Below are 20563 nucleotides of genomic sequence, written 5' to 3'. Positions count from 1 at the left end.
ATAATGTTTTCTTTCAAGTATTTTCATCATGGATGTAGACTATGTAAGACTACGTCCACTTTTACAGTAGACCCTTCTATTATTTTTCTCTGCTCGCACGTCATCCGTGCATGGATGGGGTATCAGAGGAGGGGGTGGTGATGTGTCGCTATAGCAACATAACACAGATCGACCACGATGAAAGAACTTCCATTCAAAAGTGCCTTAGGGCATATTCAGTATTGTCAATGTATGTCAAAAGATGATCCTTTTAAAAATGAACAATACGCTGCCATGCAGCCGTGCATCTTGCTTCAGATGTGTTTCACAGTGCATCTTAAATACAGCATCATCAGTAAAAGAAATCAGTGTGTTGTTTTGAGAAGAGAGGATTTCAAATGCAAAGCTTACGACTACATTGTGGGTGCAAGATTAATTCCCTTCTATAAGGGTACGGATAACAGTCGGCTCTACAGCAATCTCTATGTTTCTATGTCCTTTATGTCAAACTTGCCATGAGAGCAGCTACTGAGCCCTTACTCCAACATTGTAATTTATAAACGGAGAATTAACATTAAAAAAAATTTGGGTTGTTTCAATCCATAATTTTGGACCAACCCAACTGTTGAATCAAATAACCCAGAAAATACTGGATTGTTGTAACACAATTTTCTGGCAAAACAATTTATGTATTTAAAAAAATCTGTCATTTATTTAATAATGCACATTAGTGTACTGTGTGTGAGAAGAGGAACACTCATATTCTAATGCCAGATTGTGTCTGTTCTGTCTTTATTCAAATATTACCAATCCATTTATTTATTTAAAAAATGGAATAAATAAATGTGTTTAAAATTCCCTTTAAATTCCCCTAAGATGTATGCTGACGCAAATGTAGAACAGCTCCATCCTTACAAAATGCTTCTCAGTCCCTTCTTGCCATCTACAAACTCCCTCACGCCCGTCTTCTCCTCGCCTCCGCATCCCCATCACTTTTACATCCATATCCACCTCCTCGCTCGCTTATGATGACCGGCTACATCCTCTTGTTTTCAGGGGTATATAAAATGTGTTGTCTACCCCCCCACCCGAACACCGTGAGCACAGTCACTCCCCCCCCCCGCATGCACATGGCTGGTTGCTAGGCAACAGATATTCTGTGGGAGCGTGCGGTTGGCAAAAGCCCTCGGTTTTATGGTGTGAACATGTTGCTCTGCAAACGGGCCAGTATGAGAATCATTTTGCTGGGTCGTTTATTGCTCATTGCCTCACGGTTTCATGTTCTTTACTATCTTATCATATCAAACACAATATTGATTATGGATTACAAAACACATTGCATATTACAGCTATCTACTCTGAAATTCCCTTTGGATTGACAAACAGACTTAAATATATTTTGCTCTGTCTCAATTGAAAAAAAGCCAGCTCATATTTGAAAGGAAAAATCATCAAAACTGAACTCATTAACTAAATTGTACAAAAAGTCTTTGTTCCCACAGAGACATTATTACCGGTGCATTCATTTCATAGCTGTCTGTCAAAGTAAATGCATTGTATTACAAAGGAGCCTTGTTTTACATTTTTTTCAATTCCAAAAAACAAAACCTGGATATTAATTGTCATAATTTGCTTCTGATTAAAGAGCTGAATAGACTTTGTCGTTTCATTACCACACACTGCCAGGTTGAGTCTGGTTTCCAGGGAAACTAAAAATCAGAAGCCTATAGTACTCACAGCCACAGTAAAATCCAAGGACCACCAGCCAGTGAGATTCTTCTGGAAACAAACAATATACAGTCTGCCTCATATCATTACGAGAACCTACCAGCGGAGCTCGAAGGATCATTTTGTGCCCTGGATCATAAGTCTTTGAAATATGGATACAGTTCTTGTTCAGTTGTGCAGTTGAGGTATGTGTCGTTGAACTCAATTTAAAAAATACTTTCATTGTGTGTCACCGTGCAAGTTTTTCTGTCGATTTATGAAATCTGACAGCTGAAGTGCATTCAGGTGCAGAAATATAGTTGGATTAAAGATAATCATTCTTATTGACAACAGATGCTATTGTTCCTCTGCGTAGGAATGTTTTGAATTTGTATAATCAAATTATGAACAAAAATTCTTATTTGCTGATTTTTTCGAGTCTCTAAGACTATTACCAAACCATCAAGTTCTCATCTCACTGTGATGGCAGTTTAATCCGTAATAGGTTTTTCTTTATGAATCTCTAGATTGGGCATTAATTAAACATATTAAATATAACACGTTTGAATAAACTTAATCCTTTCTATGCATTGATTTTTTAGCAAAACCATCTGTGTTGTGAGACAGTAAGAAATTTGCACCCCGACCGACAACCAAACGACTGATCTAATGGAGGGTCCTGTTCTGACAGAAAGTGAAGTTTGGAAAGTTGGTTTGGGGACCAACACGAGTGACAGAATTGACTTTTCACCCCTTATGAACGATGAAAGCTTGAAGAAAGAGTCTGATGTCCAAGAGGAGACCTGCAGCAACATCGAGGAGCCGTCTGATCCAGAGTTAACACCAGATCAGATCAAGTCAGTGATTCCACAAGAGATGAGATCAGAAGAGGATTTATCTTCAACTCAAACTGAAGCCAGGAGCGAGGAGACATCTGAGCCAGCATGTAAGCAAGAGATGTGTCATATCCAAGCAGAGTATAAGAACCAACCAGACCTAAACCAAGAGATCACCATACTGGTGACCAATCACGATTGTACTTTGGAGGATGATGAGAATGAGGATTTAGAGGAGCAGAAGATCTGCCATGTTGAATCCAAGAGCATCTCTTCAACAGAACCAATTGAGGAGGAAAGTCAAGATGGTTCCATCGTCGTGGCGAACGTGATTGAGGTCAGTCAGGTCCAGAAGGCCAGAATGACAGGTAATATGTCTACCGAGCAAAATACTAACGCCGAGGAACCCAAACCGCCTGGAGATCAATCCCGGGAGGTCAAAAACAACGATGAGACGGACTTAAAAAAAGCTCCCTCAGATTCAAACCTTTCACAGACAACGGATGCAAGCAGTACCGGTGCTAACGCAAACACTGAACCCAGAGCATCAGTGGAAGTCTGTGGTTTAAAAGATCAAACCAAACAACCTGAAGGTGAAGAAATAACCATAAAACTAAAGGAAACCGAATCTACAAAATGCAGGAATTCTGGTCGGCCCCCTCAAGAGACACTGGCTCTGACTCGGTCGCCCGGACGACAACAGCACATTCAAACCCAAGTCAGCCTGGAGGTGATGTATCAGTCCGTGGCCACCAGTCCCATGACACCTCAAGAGGGTTCTTCTGCATTTCTGTTCCCAAGCTCCTTTGGGAAGTTGGGAAGCAGTTGCACTAAGGAGGCAGCCCCGACCACTGAGACCAAAGATGCTGAGCTCCAGGTGAGCCACGGGGTGGAGTTTCGATCGGTCGCAACAGCTCCGATGACACCTACAACCTTGACCGCACCTGAGTTTATTCCTGAGCCGGAACCTCGGATAGGGGTGACGGCGGAACAGCCGGAACCCGTGCAGGAGGTGAGCTGGGATGAGAAGGGAATGACATGGGAGGTGTACGGTGCTGTGGTCGAGGTGACAGTGCTGGGAACGGCCATCCAAAAACATCTGGAGAAGAAACAGAAGAAACTTTCGACAGTGTCCGTGTCTACAGATGCTCCACAAAGTGAAACGATGGAAACATCTGTGCCCATTCCTTCCAGTCCTCCACCCATATTGGAACCCAGCGAGTGCAGCCCAATCAAAGAACATAGTCTGAAAATTGGGGAAAAGGAAGAGAATGGGGGCAGGCCACGACGGAATGTGTTTCGCCGGTGGTTTAGGAACGTCAGGCGGCCCAGCTGTTGTTCAAGACCACGTCAAAATGAGGAAAACTGAGGAACTTTGGCTTCAGTGATGGCCATGTGCAGGACTGGGTTGTGTTTTTAAGTACAGACATTAAATGGATGGTCGACCATAATCATTTTTTTGGTTTGTTTTACGTGCACACGCTTTATGAACATAATTTTTTTCTTGCTTTCTGCCTTTTTGCTATAAGTAGGCTACTTTGCTTCTGTCAAAATGTGCTGCACAGATGTTTTTGTGGTCAGCGAGGATCACTTTTGAAGTGCCCTTTTAAATAAGTTCTGTAGGAGGGATTTTACCTTTAAAATTTATATAACTACATAAAAAAATTGGGTTATTTTCAACCCATGTTTGGATCAAAAGGGATACACCCAATCACTGGGTTAATTAACCCAAAAATGTCCATAAATGTCCAAACCATTGGTTAAAACAATCCATTGTTTTGAGTAAAACGAATTCATAACCCAACAGTTGGGTTTATCCTTTTTTGACTCAACCATATGTTTAAAATTGCTCTTTTTCGTTTAAGTCTATATATAATATATATTTAACTTTATATATTTACAGCAGCTGTCCGTAACTTTTGCCTCTCTATCATAATCTGTTTAAAACATTAAATTGCAGATTACGTTGTGTACTTATGTTGTTACATGTTCAAAGCAACATGACAATTATAGAGAAATTAAAAATATGGCCCAACAGATCAAATCCTAAATCATAATTTTAAGCATACCGTTGTGAAACTGGGTAAGATATGAACATAGTTTAGATGTTTTGTATATTTGCTCATTAGGTAATTTTTATTTTTAACATCAACAAAACGATACTGATTGCAGGTTTAAGGAGCCATAAAAACAACATTTATAGAGCAAAATATTGTCATTTAGAAGAAAAAAAACTATTCGTTTTTGGTGTTTCAGGCATCTCAAGGTGATGCTTTTGCAATGGTGAAATGTTTGGTGTTCTTTTTAGAAGTTTCAAACCTTTTTCTATTCGCTTTTGTATAACTGTGTGGTTTGTAGTGGATTTGTCTTGTATCTGCAGTTAAGCTCAGCAAACCCATCACGAGCGCACATTCTGGCCTCACGTCCACTATGATGGTTTGTGACCATTGTGATAGCTGTAAAGTGGTATAGTTTTAAAATTAAACCACATCTATAAAAACACTTGGCTTGTGACTAATGTTGCTAACTTTATTTCAATAATGTAGCAAAATTAAAGAACATTCTATCAAATAATTGCACATATTCATCAATAAACCATATATTTTACAATACACCATATATAGACAATTTAAGCTATGTACATCCGTGTCAGTAAGATCTGAAAATTCTATGTGCATGCTTTCATTTGACTCAGACATTAACCAAGCCGGCTGGTGCAAGGTAACATCTGGCAGGGTTCACAAGCAGTGCCATTCGGTTAATTAGATGTAAATAAGTTTGCTATGTAGTATTTAATCTTATCATTCATATGCTTTGTTCATATATATTACACAAAATTAAAAAAGGCAGCTGTGGCAATTTTAATGCGAGTTCCATTTTCTCTATAGCAGAACATAAGATGAAGGATTAGGCATATTTACTTAAGAGTCCATTCTTATTATTACAGGAAAATAAAAATAAAAGTATTGCTTAAATGACCAAAAGTTTAAAGTGCCATGAAATTATTTGAATAAAACTTTTCTGTAAATTAATTTATTTAAAAGCGCAGTATTGATATATAATGGCCACGGGGCAACTCTAAAGGTCTCACAACCTGTGTAGGAAGGTTAGGCCGAGTATGTTAACTCTTATGTCAGATAGATGGAGGACAGGTGCTGGATGTTAAAGGTCAGTGGTGTTCATAGAGGGGTTTTCAAAAGTGAGGGTGGGACTATCGCCTCTCTTTCTCTCCCGCTGAGCCAAAGCAGCACCCAGAGGCTCAATGTATGGTGATCCAATACCTTCCTCCTCCTCTTCCTCAATTATCTATAAAACAATGGAAAACAGATCAAATCACCGTTCAAAGAAACAACTAAGGAGCTTATGTAGATTTTCAAAGGCACTGGTTGCCTTTCATTATACAGAAGTTCCTTTTTGCAAAATCAGAGCAAGAGTAAATATTTCTAAAATACAGTGGGTTTCAATAAACAGAGGGAACTTTTAATATATAAACTTAATAATTCAAATTCTTTCATCATTTACTAGACCTTGTGTCCTTTTAAATCGTTATGACTTTCATTCTTCAACAGAACACAAAAGAAAATATTTTGAACAATGTTGGTTATCGAACAGCACTGGACCCATTTAATTCTACACACAAAACCAATGCAAGTGAATGGGGTCCAGTTTAAATCATTCTTCAAAATATCACTTTGGGTCATCGCTAGACCCCTTTTACTGTGGCATGTGCTCCAATAAACTTTAACAATTTTTGTAATCATTTACATTGATAATAGCGGCAAAACACTGATCTATCTGCAACGTAGTAACCTAATTCATGCTTGTAAAAGCGATGCAGTCCGTTAAACATAAAACATAAAATTAATAAGGACTTTCATCATGACCATCTTACTTTGTCACAAAACTGGGAAAACCCAAATCATCAGGTTTTGCATTTTCACAAGCGGTCTCACACTTTTAAAGCCCACTGTATTTTACTTTTATCGTATTCTTGCTGTACATTTACCATCATCGGCATTGTATCCTTCTCTGTCATGTCCATATCAATGTTGTAGTCCAGGGAATTAATACTAAAACAGAACAGACACAAAATCAGAATCTCACAAAGGAGCTCTATTGTATAAAATGTTAAGAAAAAATAAAATGTTAGCACAGGACACATTTTGGACCATTGTGATTCCTTAGAAGAGAATCAAAAGAACATTCTCTATTTGCGTTATAGCTTAGTGTGATTCTGGGATCGAACCCACAATGTTGTTAACGCAATGCTCTTACCACTGAGCTACAGGAAAGATGAGCTGTATTTTATCGATCACAGCCAAAACCAGCCACTTCTGTTTCACGCTAGTATGTCGCAGTTTGCTAGCAAACTTTTTTATGCACTAAAATGTATATGCTGGAGCATTCTGGAGCATCGTATACGGTGAATTTGGACGCAGCGTCTCTTTGTTCTCTTTTCTTTGATTGCATTTCATTTTTATCCCTTCAGAGCAGGTGTAAATGCATAAAATACATTTTTAATATGCAATCACACACACGCTGAGAATGTACAAGTTAGGAAATGAATAGGGCTGTCAATTTAAGCTACTCAATTATATTAGATTGCTATAAACCAAAATTGAACAGAAACTTATTCATGAACATATTATAAATTGCCAGGAAGCACTTGTAAAAGAGATTTGTTCTCTCAATGTGCTTTTGTCTCGGTAAAATAAAGGTTACAATAATAATCATCATCAATGTTGAGTTATGACTCAAATTTTCTCTCACCGTAGCAATCCAGTATACTCTATTGACGGTCCTCATCATTTCCTATATATGAACATCATCTGGGATGACTATGTTAGGTGATACAGTATATTTTGACGACAAAATGAAAGAGAGATAAATAAGCAGCATTCAGCAGTACGGCAGCGTGGAAGCGGTGAAAAATTGTTTTGCCATCCTTTAACCCATCCACTTGTGCTTTTCTACACCCAAAGGTTCTGCTTATGAATATAACACTGACGTCAAGTGTAGAGCAGAACGCTGTATTATAACCGTACCTATCTCTATCAGCGCTGGATCTATCCTCATCAAAACCAAGGTCTGTGGCTGTGTCAATGTTCATATTCAGGACTGGGTTTGCTCTGCAAAACACAAAACAGTCAATTTGACACTTGAGAATTTGTGTCCAGATGATATGACTAGGCCAGACTTGTATGACTGGTTGTTAACCCATAACGCTCACCCTTCTCTGGTGTATTTGTTGGTTCCAGGCACCACAGGTCCGGACTTCTGGTTCTCTATCACCACCGCAGCCGCTGTGTTCATCGCTTTGGAAGCCTTGAGTTTCCTCTTGTAACTTAAGAGTGTCAATATAAGAGGTTAACGTAAATCTGACACCAATGCAAACAGGATGTAGTAACTTGTGCATGTGCGCATTTGTGCGTGGGTGCACATGGAGAAGAGCTATTTTTAAATATAATGAATCTGGTTAGCGGATTTGTGTTGCGTGTACGTGAGACCCAGACAGAGCTGAGAGTTTTTGCAATAATGTCGTTCGAATGGCACTATGCCTGACGTTGAGAGTAGGATGACGCAAGTTCTGTACAGTTTCATCACATCACCTTTAATTGATGCTATTCGGTTCCGTCCAACCAAAGCAATTTGGAATATATTTGATAATTTTATACCGTACTCTACCGTCATTTATACTGTAATTGAATAGGTCTTACTTTCTTCTAATGCACACAAGAGAGGTGGTTGTTGCAACCAGAATGATCGCCAGAGCCGCTATCAATCCAATCATGATGAAAACTTCAGTCTTCACCTCTTTTGTATCTTCAGTGGTCGACGACTGTTGTGGAAAGACAGAAAACTCATTAGAAATGAATGTGAAACAAAATACATTTATTAATAAATAAATAATTATTAAACATGACATTGCATTTATATTTTTGGAAATGTGTAGTCCATAAAGCGTGTTAAAAAGGTGAAACAACTGAGAAGAGGACATACAATTCCAGTGAATCCGAAGTTAGTCAGAATGGCTCCATACTCCGTGTAGACCTCATCTGAATTCAGAATTCTGTTCACGTCATTGTAGTCCAGAGCTGAGCCGTTTGCGAACACAAAATACGCCTCCAAAACCGTTACCTCTTCAGCACTGCAAAAGAAATAACATTTATCAAAAACATATGTGGTAGAAAGATCTGCTTATTGGAAATCAATGAATGAGCATCAGTAACAGTTCTCTCCAGAACCCCAGTTTAACTCTTTGGTTCAAGTCCGATTGGTAAAAATATATATTTAATCATATATGAGGATATAGATTATAATAAGAAAGATTAGTATCTTTGGATGTAAGAATACAAAAAGACTTCTACATGAAACTATGATTTAAACGCCACCTGCTGGATCATACAACTCACAACAGATTAAGATGAAATGATGCTCTTTTCTTTTCCAACAATATTTAAGTAGTGGTTTATTAAATGTGAATGTATACATGTTTATGTAAAATGTACAAATTCAGTTTATTATTTGTCATTATCCTTACCGTTGGGTTGTCGTCTCACTTTCCACATTAAAGATGTTAACTGTTGCTCTTGTAGCCAATGTCAGAACCCTGTAAATGAATGAATGAATGAATCTGTTCTGGTTATCGTATGATTTTCTTTCTTCTGCAGAACACAAAAGCAGATATTTTGAAGAATGTTGATAGCCAACAACGGCTCCCATTGACTTCCATAGTATGGACACAAAACCACTGAGACCTTTCTCAAAATATCTTTCTTTTGTGTTCCACAGAAAAAGTAAAGCAGGTGAAGTAATGCATCATGCGTGTTCAAATCAATTTGATTTACATCATAAATAGCATCTTACTGTCTGATCTGTGGCAAATTCTCGTTAACTTCGGACACAGGCGACCTAAATCTGAGGCTGACTTTGTAGGATAAATCAATTGTGAGAAGCTGTAAATCAAGTAAATAAAAACATAAACAAAACAAGTAAAGCAAGAAAACAGCATAGAATTGATGAATTAGGAAATATTGTGTCTTACTTCAACCACAGAAGTGGTGCTGAGACCATCAGGGTTAGAGGCTTCAATTTCCACCATAAACTTCCCTCTCTGATCTGTGTTCATCTGTTTCTGTGAGCTGCACATGATCAAAAACACACCTTTGATAAGTAACTTTTGCACAAACCAATCGGTGTACGACGACAAAGTGTTGCAAGAGAAATTTGAAAGCTACGCTTCAAAACCAGAAATGTTCATATCTCACCGAATATCTACAAAGAACGTTCCATTGGAATCTTCCTGAACTTTAGAGTCGGTGTATAAAAACATATCTTGTGGGAAAGTTCCCTCGCTGCTGACAAATTCCAACTTAGTTACCTTAAAGTTAATTTTTCTGTTCTCTCCTGTGTCTCTGTCTTGAGCCTTTAAAAGATAAGTCAATAAGGTAAATAATCAATGGAGACTCAAACACCTGCATTACATTCTGAAATAAAAACAGCACAAAGTAGAAAGATGATGTAAGCAATAAGGTACGAGAGGCTGTGCTTTATTGTGAATCAGTCACAGCTGAAGGCTGTTGTAAGGCTCGATGTGAAGCGGAGTGGCTGCACCCTTACAGCCGTGACTTATTTATGATAAAGTACAAGCATCAAGTTGCTACCTTACTGCTATTTAAAAAAAGGTTACCGCACATATGTATAAATGCAACTTTCATGAAGTAAAATCACTTCAAGGCCTTCCTTCCGCTGGAAAAAATAGTCCCTGTTCATCTGTTATGTTGTGCTTACAAAAACGCAAACAATCGTGTTCCATGCACTTTATCATACTCCGGGGTCATTATTTTCGTGCGAGTGACGCGAAAAACATCATACGACAGGTAGTGTCTTTGTGTCAAACAGTAGTTGTCAATCGCTTGATTTTTTTCTAGCACGGATCAATTGCCCTGAGGGAAATTCGAGTCTATTCGTGTCTTTACATCGACTTTGTATGTAATTTAATTTACATTTGGTCTGAACAAAGCATAAACGGCAACAGAATGTTTAGTTGCTACGGGTTGTTGCTAAGGGTGCGTAGTGATACAAAGAATTGTTAAGTGTTTATTGTGAATAAAGCACAGCCATTGTGCTGACCAATCAGAATCGAGGCCCAGAACTAACTGTTTTATAAATTACAATACAAAAAATGAAATCATTGATATATAGTCTCATGAATTCTCATGTATATATTCTCATCAATATCAGTATGTCAACTATCATACTCACGTAAACTTTGCCGACAGATGAATCCTTCTCAACTCTTTCAAGAAGCACAACTAGACAAAGAAAAAAATGTTCAAGATTTCTGAAGGGGTTTAAGATGGGTGGTAATGATAACTTATCTTGCATAATTGAGCATTTTAGCATTCATGTCCTTTCATTTTTCAAAACCATTAAACATTTTTAGGTATTCAACTTCAGCACGGTCAAAGAAATGCAATTTTGGTTTACCATAGAAATCCTGAATTACAACGAACTCTGGTGCATTGTCATTGATATCCTCAATATTAATAGTGACAACCCCTGCAAAAAGAATAAACACTTAAAAACACTTGACAAAAACACATAATTGACACATAATTGACACCATTGTGTAAAGAGGGTTTCATCATGCGCACACGGCTGGCCCGAAGTTAAAGTCTGGTCTGTTTGGTTATAACAATTTATTTTAGATCTAAATTATATTAATATGCACTTGTATTAATATTTTGTTGTATATTAATTGTATTAAATTAATTAAAAAATTCTCAAGAAATTCTTTGCTTAGTTAAGTTTGGGCCACATAACGATTGTTGATGTTGTTGCCGCTAAAACCGTCTATATGAAGACTTAGGTTATTGATGGAAGTGACAACAGTATTTTACTTTGAATGAATTTACCTCCAAAAAATACAGACCAGTTACAACATGTTTAACAGCAAATTATATTACTCTAAAACAAACAATCTCTGGCACGGTAAATAAATTAATATCATTTTAAGTTGCGTTCAGTCAGAAGCAACCGGACTTACCTTGAGTGCTGTTTTGCCCTTTCTCAGTTTTAACATCAACCACCTTGGCCGTCAAGATCGCCTTGTCACATTTCTCATAGTCAATCGCCCCCGATGTGGAACCGACCACATCTCCGTTAAGCTCAACACTAAACCATTCCTCCGGACACGGCTCTTTGATGCCACGGCAATTGCATTCAGCAGAAACAAGCATGTATTCAAGCAAGTGCTCGGTGTCCACATCACTGCCTTTTATTGTGCCCAGAGGACCCGGCAAGCTGGTGTTCTCTTTAACGTCCAGTGTGAAACCAGATGGAAACACAGGCGGAGTGTCGTTCACATCCTCCACCACCACCTCTACTGTGGTCACGGCCGTTTTCTCACCCAAGTCAGATGCCACGACCTTCAGACTGTAGGTCTTCATGTTGCTTTCATAGTCCAGCAGAAATACGGGATCCACGGTTAGATTTCCTCTGTAGCCTTTGTTGTAGACCTCAGAAAGTATTATGAAATTTCCAAAAGAATTTTCGATGGTGAAGAAGATGCGGTTGTTAAAGTCAGTTTGGTCAAAGTCTTGAGCCAGGACAGAGCCAACTAATATACCTACAGAGAGGACAACAAATCAATCCAAGTGTTTAGTAAATGATACACTGAAACTTGATTGACACTCCGTCTGTTTCATCTGTTTTTTCAACGAAAAATCTGCCTTGTTTTAAAAGAGTAACCAAGAAATTCTTTAAAAATGAACAAAACGGTGAGTAAACGATGACAACACTTTTTGGGGTCACTATTAGGGTTCATGAAGAATGCAGTGTGCTACTTACCTGGTTCATTTTCCTTCACCTTGAATGTGTAAGTTGAGTGCTCATAGACTGGAGAATTGTCATTTTCATCCTGAAACAAATGGTAATATTCCAAGCAAAATATTTTACGTTTATTGACATTTTCATCAAAAACACATTAATGGAAAATCATTGTAACTCAGAGAACTCAAATGTAAAGGTTTCATATGCAAGTGAAATAAATGAAAGATTCTCACCCCGACGGTAATAAGGACCTTGGCTGATGAGTTCTGAGGCGGCTTGCCCATGTCTATAGCGATCACCTTTAACTCAATCACACCATTCAGCTTCGACTCGATGGCCTCACGGTCCAATAGACCTTTGCTCTCAAGCACACCATCATACAGGCCTATTGTGAAGTTAGTACTGAACAAACTGTCCTCAATATGATACTGGATTTTGCTATTTGGAGTTTCTGGTTCATCTCCATCTCGTGCCTAACAAAAATGAAATCATTTATAATCAAACATACTTCCATTTATCAGACACTTGACTGAGTTATTGATTAATAGACATTTGTCTTTGTTTTTGTCTTCCTTGATCATAATGAAGGAACAGTTCCCCAAAATGAAAGTTCTCCCTTCATTTAACAACCCTCAAGTTGTTTGAAATCTATATTTACCAAACCCTCAAGAATGTTTGTAACCAAACAGTTCTTGGCCACCATTGACTACAATAGGTTTATACATTTTTTTCTGTTAAACATACAGAAAAACAATATTTTGGAGAATTAAGAAAAAGCAAACAGTTCTGGGGCACTTTTACTACCATTGTAATTTTTCATACTATGGTTGTCAATGGTGGTCAAGAAAGAACAGTTTGTTTACAAGCATTCTTCCAAATGTCTTTCTCTGTGTATATCAGAACAACGAAATTTATACAGATTTGGAACAACTTGAGATTGAGTAAATGATGACCAAATTTACATTTTCTTTATGTCAAAGGCACAGTAATGCAAGAAGGTATGTATTTGATCATTGTTTGTTTATACAGACATCTGAGGCACATTCTCACCTGGATTACAAGCTCCAACGTTTTGTCTTCTTGTACAAAAGTATCATAAATATCTCTGTTCATCACAGGTTTCTGATCATTTATATCATTAAGGTTGATTTCCAAAACAGTGGTACCCCTCTTTCCTACTGAATCGATGGCCTGCAGGGTTGCCGTGTATGAACTGGTGCCTTCCCGATCAAGAAGCTCTCCATTTTTAACGTAGATAGTTCCATTGTTCGGAAAGACGTCAAACCGCGTCAGGCTGCAAAATAATAAACAAATATGATAGGTACTATATACCAGGGGCTTTCGAACTGGGGCATCAATAAGAATATAGAATGATATAGAAATGTATCATAAATTTTATGCAATCAAACATCAGATAAATAAGTATAAGTCAAAAGTATTGATTTTCCTGCATTGTATAACATTTTTGGTTTAGATACAATTCTAAGTTTAAGATTATACGTTTTACATTTTGCATAAAGAGGATCTTACAACGAAAATGTTTTAGAACCACTGCTGTACACACTACATCTCTGCATTCATCCTTTACGGGGTCTGAATATAGTTTAGATTTAAAGCTACAGATTCATCGAATATTCAACAACATACATGCTGTTCGGCACCAGTTGGTAGGTGATGTTGCCGTTATCCAATTCATCTGCATCTGTTGCCTGTCATATGAAACATGAAGGAACACAAGATCAGGGATTTCACACAAACGACACATTAAACTGAGCAAAATGAAGAAAATGTACTTACTGTAATAGTATCCACAATAGTGCCATTTTTACAGTGTTCATCAACAGAGAAGATGTAAGATTCCTTCTCAAATTCAGGGATGTTGTCGTTCATGTCGTTGATGTTAATAGTGACAGAAGCTATAGAGGTGATGTTCACAAAGGCATCTTTAGCAATTATCTGTGGAGATTAGCAGACAGTAGTTAAGGGATAGTTCATCAAAAAAAAAATCGGTCATCTTTTACTCACCCTCGAGTTGTTTCAAATCTGTATGAATTGCTTCGTTCTGATGAACACAGAGAAAGATGTTTGGAAGAATGCTTGTAACCAAACAGTCATTGGAAACCATTGACCACCATAGTAAGATAAAATGTGCCCCAAAAAGGTTTTCTTTCCTACATTCTTCAATTTATCATCTTTTGTGTTCAACAGAACAAAGAAATTTACAAAGTTCAAAACGTTAACTTCGTTTCATTTCTCCTACTTGGGTCAATACAGATAAATGATTTTTATGACATCATCTTACACTTAGATTTTTAATCTAATTTCATGGTGTACGGTAAACTAACATGATTGGCTATTTAAAAAGGGTGAGGGGCCGCTCATTGTGTCCTCCCCTTAACCTCCTGCTTCAGTGTTCCATTACATATACAAATCCTGCGTTTTTTAACTGTTGTATAATCCACCACACTGCTTTTTTAAAGTACACTGTTATCAATTTAATGGCCGGTAACATCCATATTAAACTCCACCCATTGTAAAACAATCAAATGAAGTTTATTGGTATCTGTTAGGTTGGTGTAAATAAGGTGAAGCAGAAAATGTTTTGTCGCTGGAAAGTTCTTCATGCGTGAACACTCCTAATGCAATTGATCTTAATCACACTTTTCCTGCCTTATCCTCACAGTCATTTCCCTCTTAGCCGGGGATAATTCTGGCTCAAGGGACACACATTCAAACACATACCTCCACAGACATTGTCCTCTTCTTCTCGAAATCAACCAAATTTGGATCTTTTATCGTCACTTGTACACTACTGTCTCCCACCCCGGTGGTGGGAGTAACAGAGAATGCATCCTTATCTGGTCCATCGAGAAGGAGGTCGAACTTACTGTTTTCACCCTGGATCAGAAAACATCATATTTGTCAAATAATAATAATAAATATAATAATCGTACATATAATTATAGTAAATAATTATCATCATCATCAGAAAGTTAAAATATAGAATCTTCTCAAATGAATCCCTTGCAAATGTTTTTACTACCAACCTGGTCTGGATCTTTGACTCTAATTTTCAGATCAGCGACGGCCACTCCTACGGATGAATGTTCATCAACGTTTCCTATGAAGCTGTTTTTATTTATGCATTTATTTCCATCACATTCGTAGAAATTTGGTCCGTTGTCATTCACATCTCCGATAGTGATCTGCAGAGTTTGTACCGTGCTGGCAACGACTCCATTCGCATTAGGATTCGTCTCACTTGCCTAAAACACACAAATAGCACACTTTAGAAACATAGGCATGTTAAACAGACATGGAAATAGGTTGGAAAATAATGTAATTTAAATATATTTTTATACATAAATCAGTTTTATTTCTCTGACTCTGCATGTAAACCAAAGCAAACGTATCTGAATCGAATTCCAAGTTCACACCTTTATTTTCAATTCGACAACATCAGATCCAACGATTTCCAGCAAAGCCTCGCGGTCGAATTCCGTTTGCACTGTTATGTTACCGTTGTTCTCAATGATCTTGAATAGGTTTGGTGGATTAGTAGCTGTAAAAAGTTGTAACAGAGATTTGCAATGAGTAACATGAGAGACGCAAGGTGTGCAAACCACAAATCTGAAAGTTTTTGGTCATTACTAGAAGTTTATCTTATTGTGCACTATTCCATTAAAAAGGCTTGACAAAACAATTGAATAGTTATGTAGATAAATATGTTTAAAATGATGTACTCCATATTAGTGGCCCATGAAAATTTCTTCCATCTTAATACAAGCTGTGGCCATAAAAGGGATTAAAGGGATTATAGTTCACCCAAAAAAATGAAAATTCTGTATTTATTCCACCTTGTGTATTTCAAATCGGTACTTTGTCTTTTTTCACCAAAGAACACAAAAGAAGATATTTTAAAACAATATATGGAAACCAAACGTACGCATTGAATTGCATTGGTTTTGTGTTCATACAATAGAAGTGAAAAGGTCCCATCCATGTTCAGTTGCCTACATTCTTCTCAATATATTATTTGTGTTCAGCAGAAGAAAGAAAGTCAAACAAGTTTTAAATGACAAAAGGATGATTAAATGATGACAGAACTTTAATTTTTGGAGGAACTATCCCTTTAAGACCAATGCCTGTTTGTTTAATATACAACACAGCATATAGACAACATTTGGACAATGCTACATACATCCAAGTCTTTGTGTTAAATCCAGTGGACAACGAATAATAGCAAAACGCAAACAATAGTTTGAACACATCTTAAATATCTCCAACTAACTCACGTTCAATGCTGTATCGGATGGGGTCGTTGATTCCCGTATCCGGATCTCTGGCTTTCACGGTAAAGACGAACTTATCCTGGAGTGCAAGAGCAGCGAGACACTCAAAACAAATCCCTTAACTACATCCTAACAAGAAATGGGAAATATACCACTTACAACAGGAGAGTTTTCCATAATGGTGACCATGTTAGGTAAATTCAAAAACTGTGGGTCCATGTCTGGCACATCTTTAATTGTGATGAACGCAGTCACCCCAGTTGACTTATATACATTTGTACCATTTAACTGCCCACCACCATCCTGACAAAACACAAGACCAGTAAGCATAGAATACACGAAACAATTTTAGAAACAAAAGGGAAAAATATAAGTTGTTAATGGAAACTGGTTTTACTGGTATATTTGGTTCTATTGGCGGGATGGTTGGGGTTTTATTTCAGCGGAGAAGATATTAAAACTTGTTCACAAATAGGATATAAGTGTTGTTCTTACCGTTGCATTGACTCGTATCTGATAGAAAGGACTTTTTTCAGTAAAGTTTAAAGGTCCCTTGAGAACAACGTGTCCATCAGTCTCAGAGATGGAAAATAATTCATACCCGTCATTTGGCACAACCTAAGACCAGCAAACTGTGTCATTAATGCAACTGACAGATGTAAGCAAATGTAGTTTATGACACAGAAGTGACTTACTTGAACGATTTTATAGGTCACAGTAGAAGCGAGGCCCAAATCAATATCTATGGCCGTTGCTGTAAAAATAGTTGTGCCCAAAGGAGCATTCTGAAGAAAGGAATTAAAATAAAATATGTATTTTGGTCGAAGTCCTCAATATCCATCAAACCACACAAAAAAGACTAAAGAGATTATGCTGTGAATGACATTTCATGAATTTGCTATTACTGTATTTACAGTAAACGATACTAAATGAAGCAAATAAATTAAAAAGACAGTAATAATTTAAATAAATAAAAATAATACAATAAATGTTTTTGTCCAATGTGATTTTTGTCACTTTTGTTTTTTATATTTTTTATAACCATAATAGCATTTGTCTTTATAGTGATTCTATAGATATTTTTAAGTCATTAAAAATGAGTCATTTCTAAATGCACATATTGCACTGATCTCTTTTCACATTACAGAAATGAGAACGTAATTTAGAATTGTGAAATAAATTAGGGAAAATATCACAAGACTGTTGATTTACTATCATTATTATCATCATTATTATCAGTATATTAGTATTATTCAATGTATTAATTTGTTAGTTGGATAGTTTATATATTTTCATTTGATTTGGGGGGTTTCATCCTTTAGTTTCTTAAACATCTATGTGTGTTAAAGAGCTCATGAGTAAGGTTCAGTCAGATGAGATTAAAGAGAGAGCCGAACTCACAATACACACAGGATCAACACCATCAGATATTGTAGATGTTAACAGTCACATTTATTATTAATCTTAACTTTTATACATGTGGAGCTGTCCTACATCTATTTTTTTAATGATAAATAATAATACATTGATAAACAAATGAAACTCACCTCTGGAACCTCCCTGTTGTAAGGAATATTAAGGAATATTGGTGCATTGTCATTTGCATCTTGGACAGCAATGTAAACATTTTTTGTCACCTCAAAATGGGAAAGAAGTAGGTCAGTATTGAGGAAAAGACATTTACCATTAAAATACTTTTAGTTGATTGAACTTACATTTGTGGGATAAACACCATCATTTACTGCAATCTCTACAGGAAAAAGCTCATTGGTCTGATAAAAGGATTAATAAAAGAAAATACAATAACCTTCACTTTAACAAAAAAATAGGTGTTATAAACTGTAGTCGAAATATCTGTCTTTCAATTCAAAAGAAATGGTAAAATTTGTTTTTTTAAACTACCTCTCTGTCCAACTGGTTCTTGATTTTGACTTCACCATTCTGTTTGTTGACATCAAAATAAATAGCATTTGATCCCTGGATGTAATATTGTAAAGGGTCATTGTCTGCATCATACGCGATGATTTGGAATGCAAATCCACCTGTCAGGGAAAAAAGTGTTTGAGAAATGTTAAGTTACATTCATAACAATAATACATAAATGCAACAATGCAAAAGATCATTGTAAAAAAAAATATGCACAGACCTACTGGAATATCTTCTGGCACTTGTACTATTGCCATGTCAATGACAGGCACAGACTTACAGTAAGCTGAAGAAAACACACATTATCCAGGATTTGAGTAAATGAATCACAGTGGCATTTCTTCAAAATGTCTTAACATTAGCATTTGTGAATTTTCTGTTGTAAACAACAATACAACATGCACGTCATTGGCTTTATAGGACTAAGTCAGGACTGTATCATTCGTATAGATTTGGACTTTGATTTGATATTTTCATATACTCACAGGAAGTAATGAAGGCAAAAAGGAGGAATACAATTTTCCCCATCTTCCCGGTCTGTCTTTGTTCAAATATGTAAAACACAATATAAACTTTTAACTTAATTCAAACATCATGCAATAGGATTTTCTTGTTTTCTTTTTCTTTATTTAGTCATCAGTGAATGTTCAATATTTCCATTTTAGCCATAATAAGATTTATGTTAATGTTGATCCACAAAGACTATTAGTTTAAAATATCATGGATGTACACAGGATGTAGTTGTAATCAATAATATTAATATTAAGGCTGTCAAACGATTAATCACCGTTTGTGTTTTTATAATACATGTCTATGTACTGTGCATATTGATTTTGCATTTATAAATTATAACATACACATACATGTATATACATTTAGTATATATTTACATGTATTTATTTATATTTGCCATTAATCAATAACTGTACGATACAATACAAATTATATATACATTTTTACTCATTCAATATTTTTCTTAAATCTATGCATTTATTTTTACGTGTACAAATACAACATTTTTATGCGCAGTACACAGACATATATTATATAAACACAAACTTTTATTCTGAATCCGAATAATCTTAATTAATAGTTTGACAGCCCAATTTATAAGAAACATTTACAACATTCTTTCATAGAAGTTTAGGCTGTCAAATATTTCTCCTTGTCAGTAATTACATTTCTTTTGACAGAAAACACAGGTTAGCACACCTTTTTTTCTCTGGTTTTACAGCTCTGAACAATTCTGCAAATTCTACTAGATTTTTCTAGATCATACATTTCAATACCTCCTCAAAATCCTCCACTGTCAAATGTATGATAAATCCTTTCTGTATTTTGTCATTTGTGTCTGTTTTTATTTATTTGTTTAGGAGAAACATCGGAGTATGTCAAGAATAAGCACATAATAACTGAAATGTCCTTGGTTTGAGGTTATAGAAACCAAAGAGAAAAATAGTTACTACAACAATAAATTAAGAAGACTTACCGTGCCCAATCTTTCCTCAATCCAATTCCTACAAGTGTTGTTCTTCAAATAAGAGGACGATATGTAATAGATGAGACCTTTGGCTAGTGCATCACTGTCTATTACTGTCCCACAGTTGTAAACGTAAATCATTAACATTACATGGGAGAGGAAGCTGCGTGCCTACTGCAGTCTTCTCACCCTGTGGACACATGACACAGCTGCTTAGTGACACCGGTAAAAAGCAGATCCTTAAACAGTTTTCGGAGACAACATACTGGCAATATATGTCCAGAACAATCCAACTCATTTAGAGAATTCATCAAGTCCTGGGTAATGTTAAAGGCAAAATATTAATAGGAACTAAATTACATTGAGAAGAAAAACAAACAATACACATAATAGAACAGAAAAATGTTTATTTTACCAGATTAAGATAGACTGGAAACACTATCAAGAATACGCAGAATAGCACAAGGAAAAACCCTATTTAAACTAAAAGATGTTTTTATAAGAAGGAC

The 20563-nt window shown here is 36.4% G+C and overlaps 2 protein-coding genes across 2 annotated transcripts; one reads left to right on the top strand and one right to left on the bottom strand.

The window, feature by feature from the left end:
- The first annotated feature begins 1762 nt into the window (after positions 1-1762).
- On the top strand, positions 1763-5015 carry LOC130437580 (G protein-regulated inducer of neurite outgrowth 1). Its single transcript, XM_056768933.1, has 2 exons — positions 1763-1892; positions 2289-5015. Exon 2 carries the CDS (start codon positions 2356-2358, stop codon positions 3889-3891), a length of 1536 nt encoding a protein of 511 aa, XP_056624911.1. The 5' UTR covers positions 1763-1892; positions 2289-2355; the 3' UTR covers positions 3892-5015.
- Positions 5016-5023: 8 nt separating this feature from the next.
- cdhr2 (cadherin related family member 2) lies at positions 5024-20154 on the bottom strand. Its single transcript, XM_056768932.1, has 31 exons — positions 20064-20154; positions 19060-19111; positions 18795-18860; positions 18551-18690; positions 18364-18420; positions 18196-18285; positions 17344-17433; positions 17144-17266; positions 16808-16951; positions 16652-16727; positions 15794-15918; positions 15404-15622; positions 15099-15254; positions 14154-14312; positions 14004-14065; positions 13407-13650; positions 12590-12829; positions 12375-12444; positions 11572-12153; positions 11013-11084; positions 10788-10837; positions 9791-9948; positions 9568-9664; positions 9390-9478; positions 9064-9132; positions 8523-8670; positions 8240-8361; positions 7753-7866; positions 7568-7651; positions 6529-6592; positions 5024-5828 (listed from the first exon to the last, which is right to left on the bottom strand). Exons 2-31 carry the CDS (start codon positions 19100-19102, stop codon positions 5685-5687), a joined length of 3897 nt encoding a protein of 1298 aa, XP_056624910.1. The 5' UTR covers positions 19103-19111; positions 20064-20154; the 3' UTR covers positions 5024-5684.
- Between the last annotated feature and the right edge of the window lie 409 nt (positions 20155-20563).

The sequence above is a fragment of the Triplophysa dalaica genome, chromosome 16 (assembly GCF_015846415.1).
Source record: "Triplophysa dalaica isolate WHDGS20190420 chromosome 16, ASM1584641v1, whole genome shotgun sequence".
NCBI lineage: Eukaryota > Metazoa > Chordata > Actinopteri > Cypriniformes > Nemacheilidae > Triplophysa > Triplophysa dalaica.
Note: the sequence above shows the minus strand (reverse complement) of the source record. Positions and strands in the feature narration are given on the sequence as shown.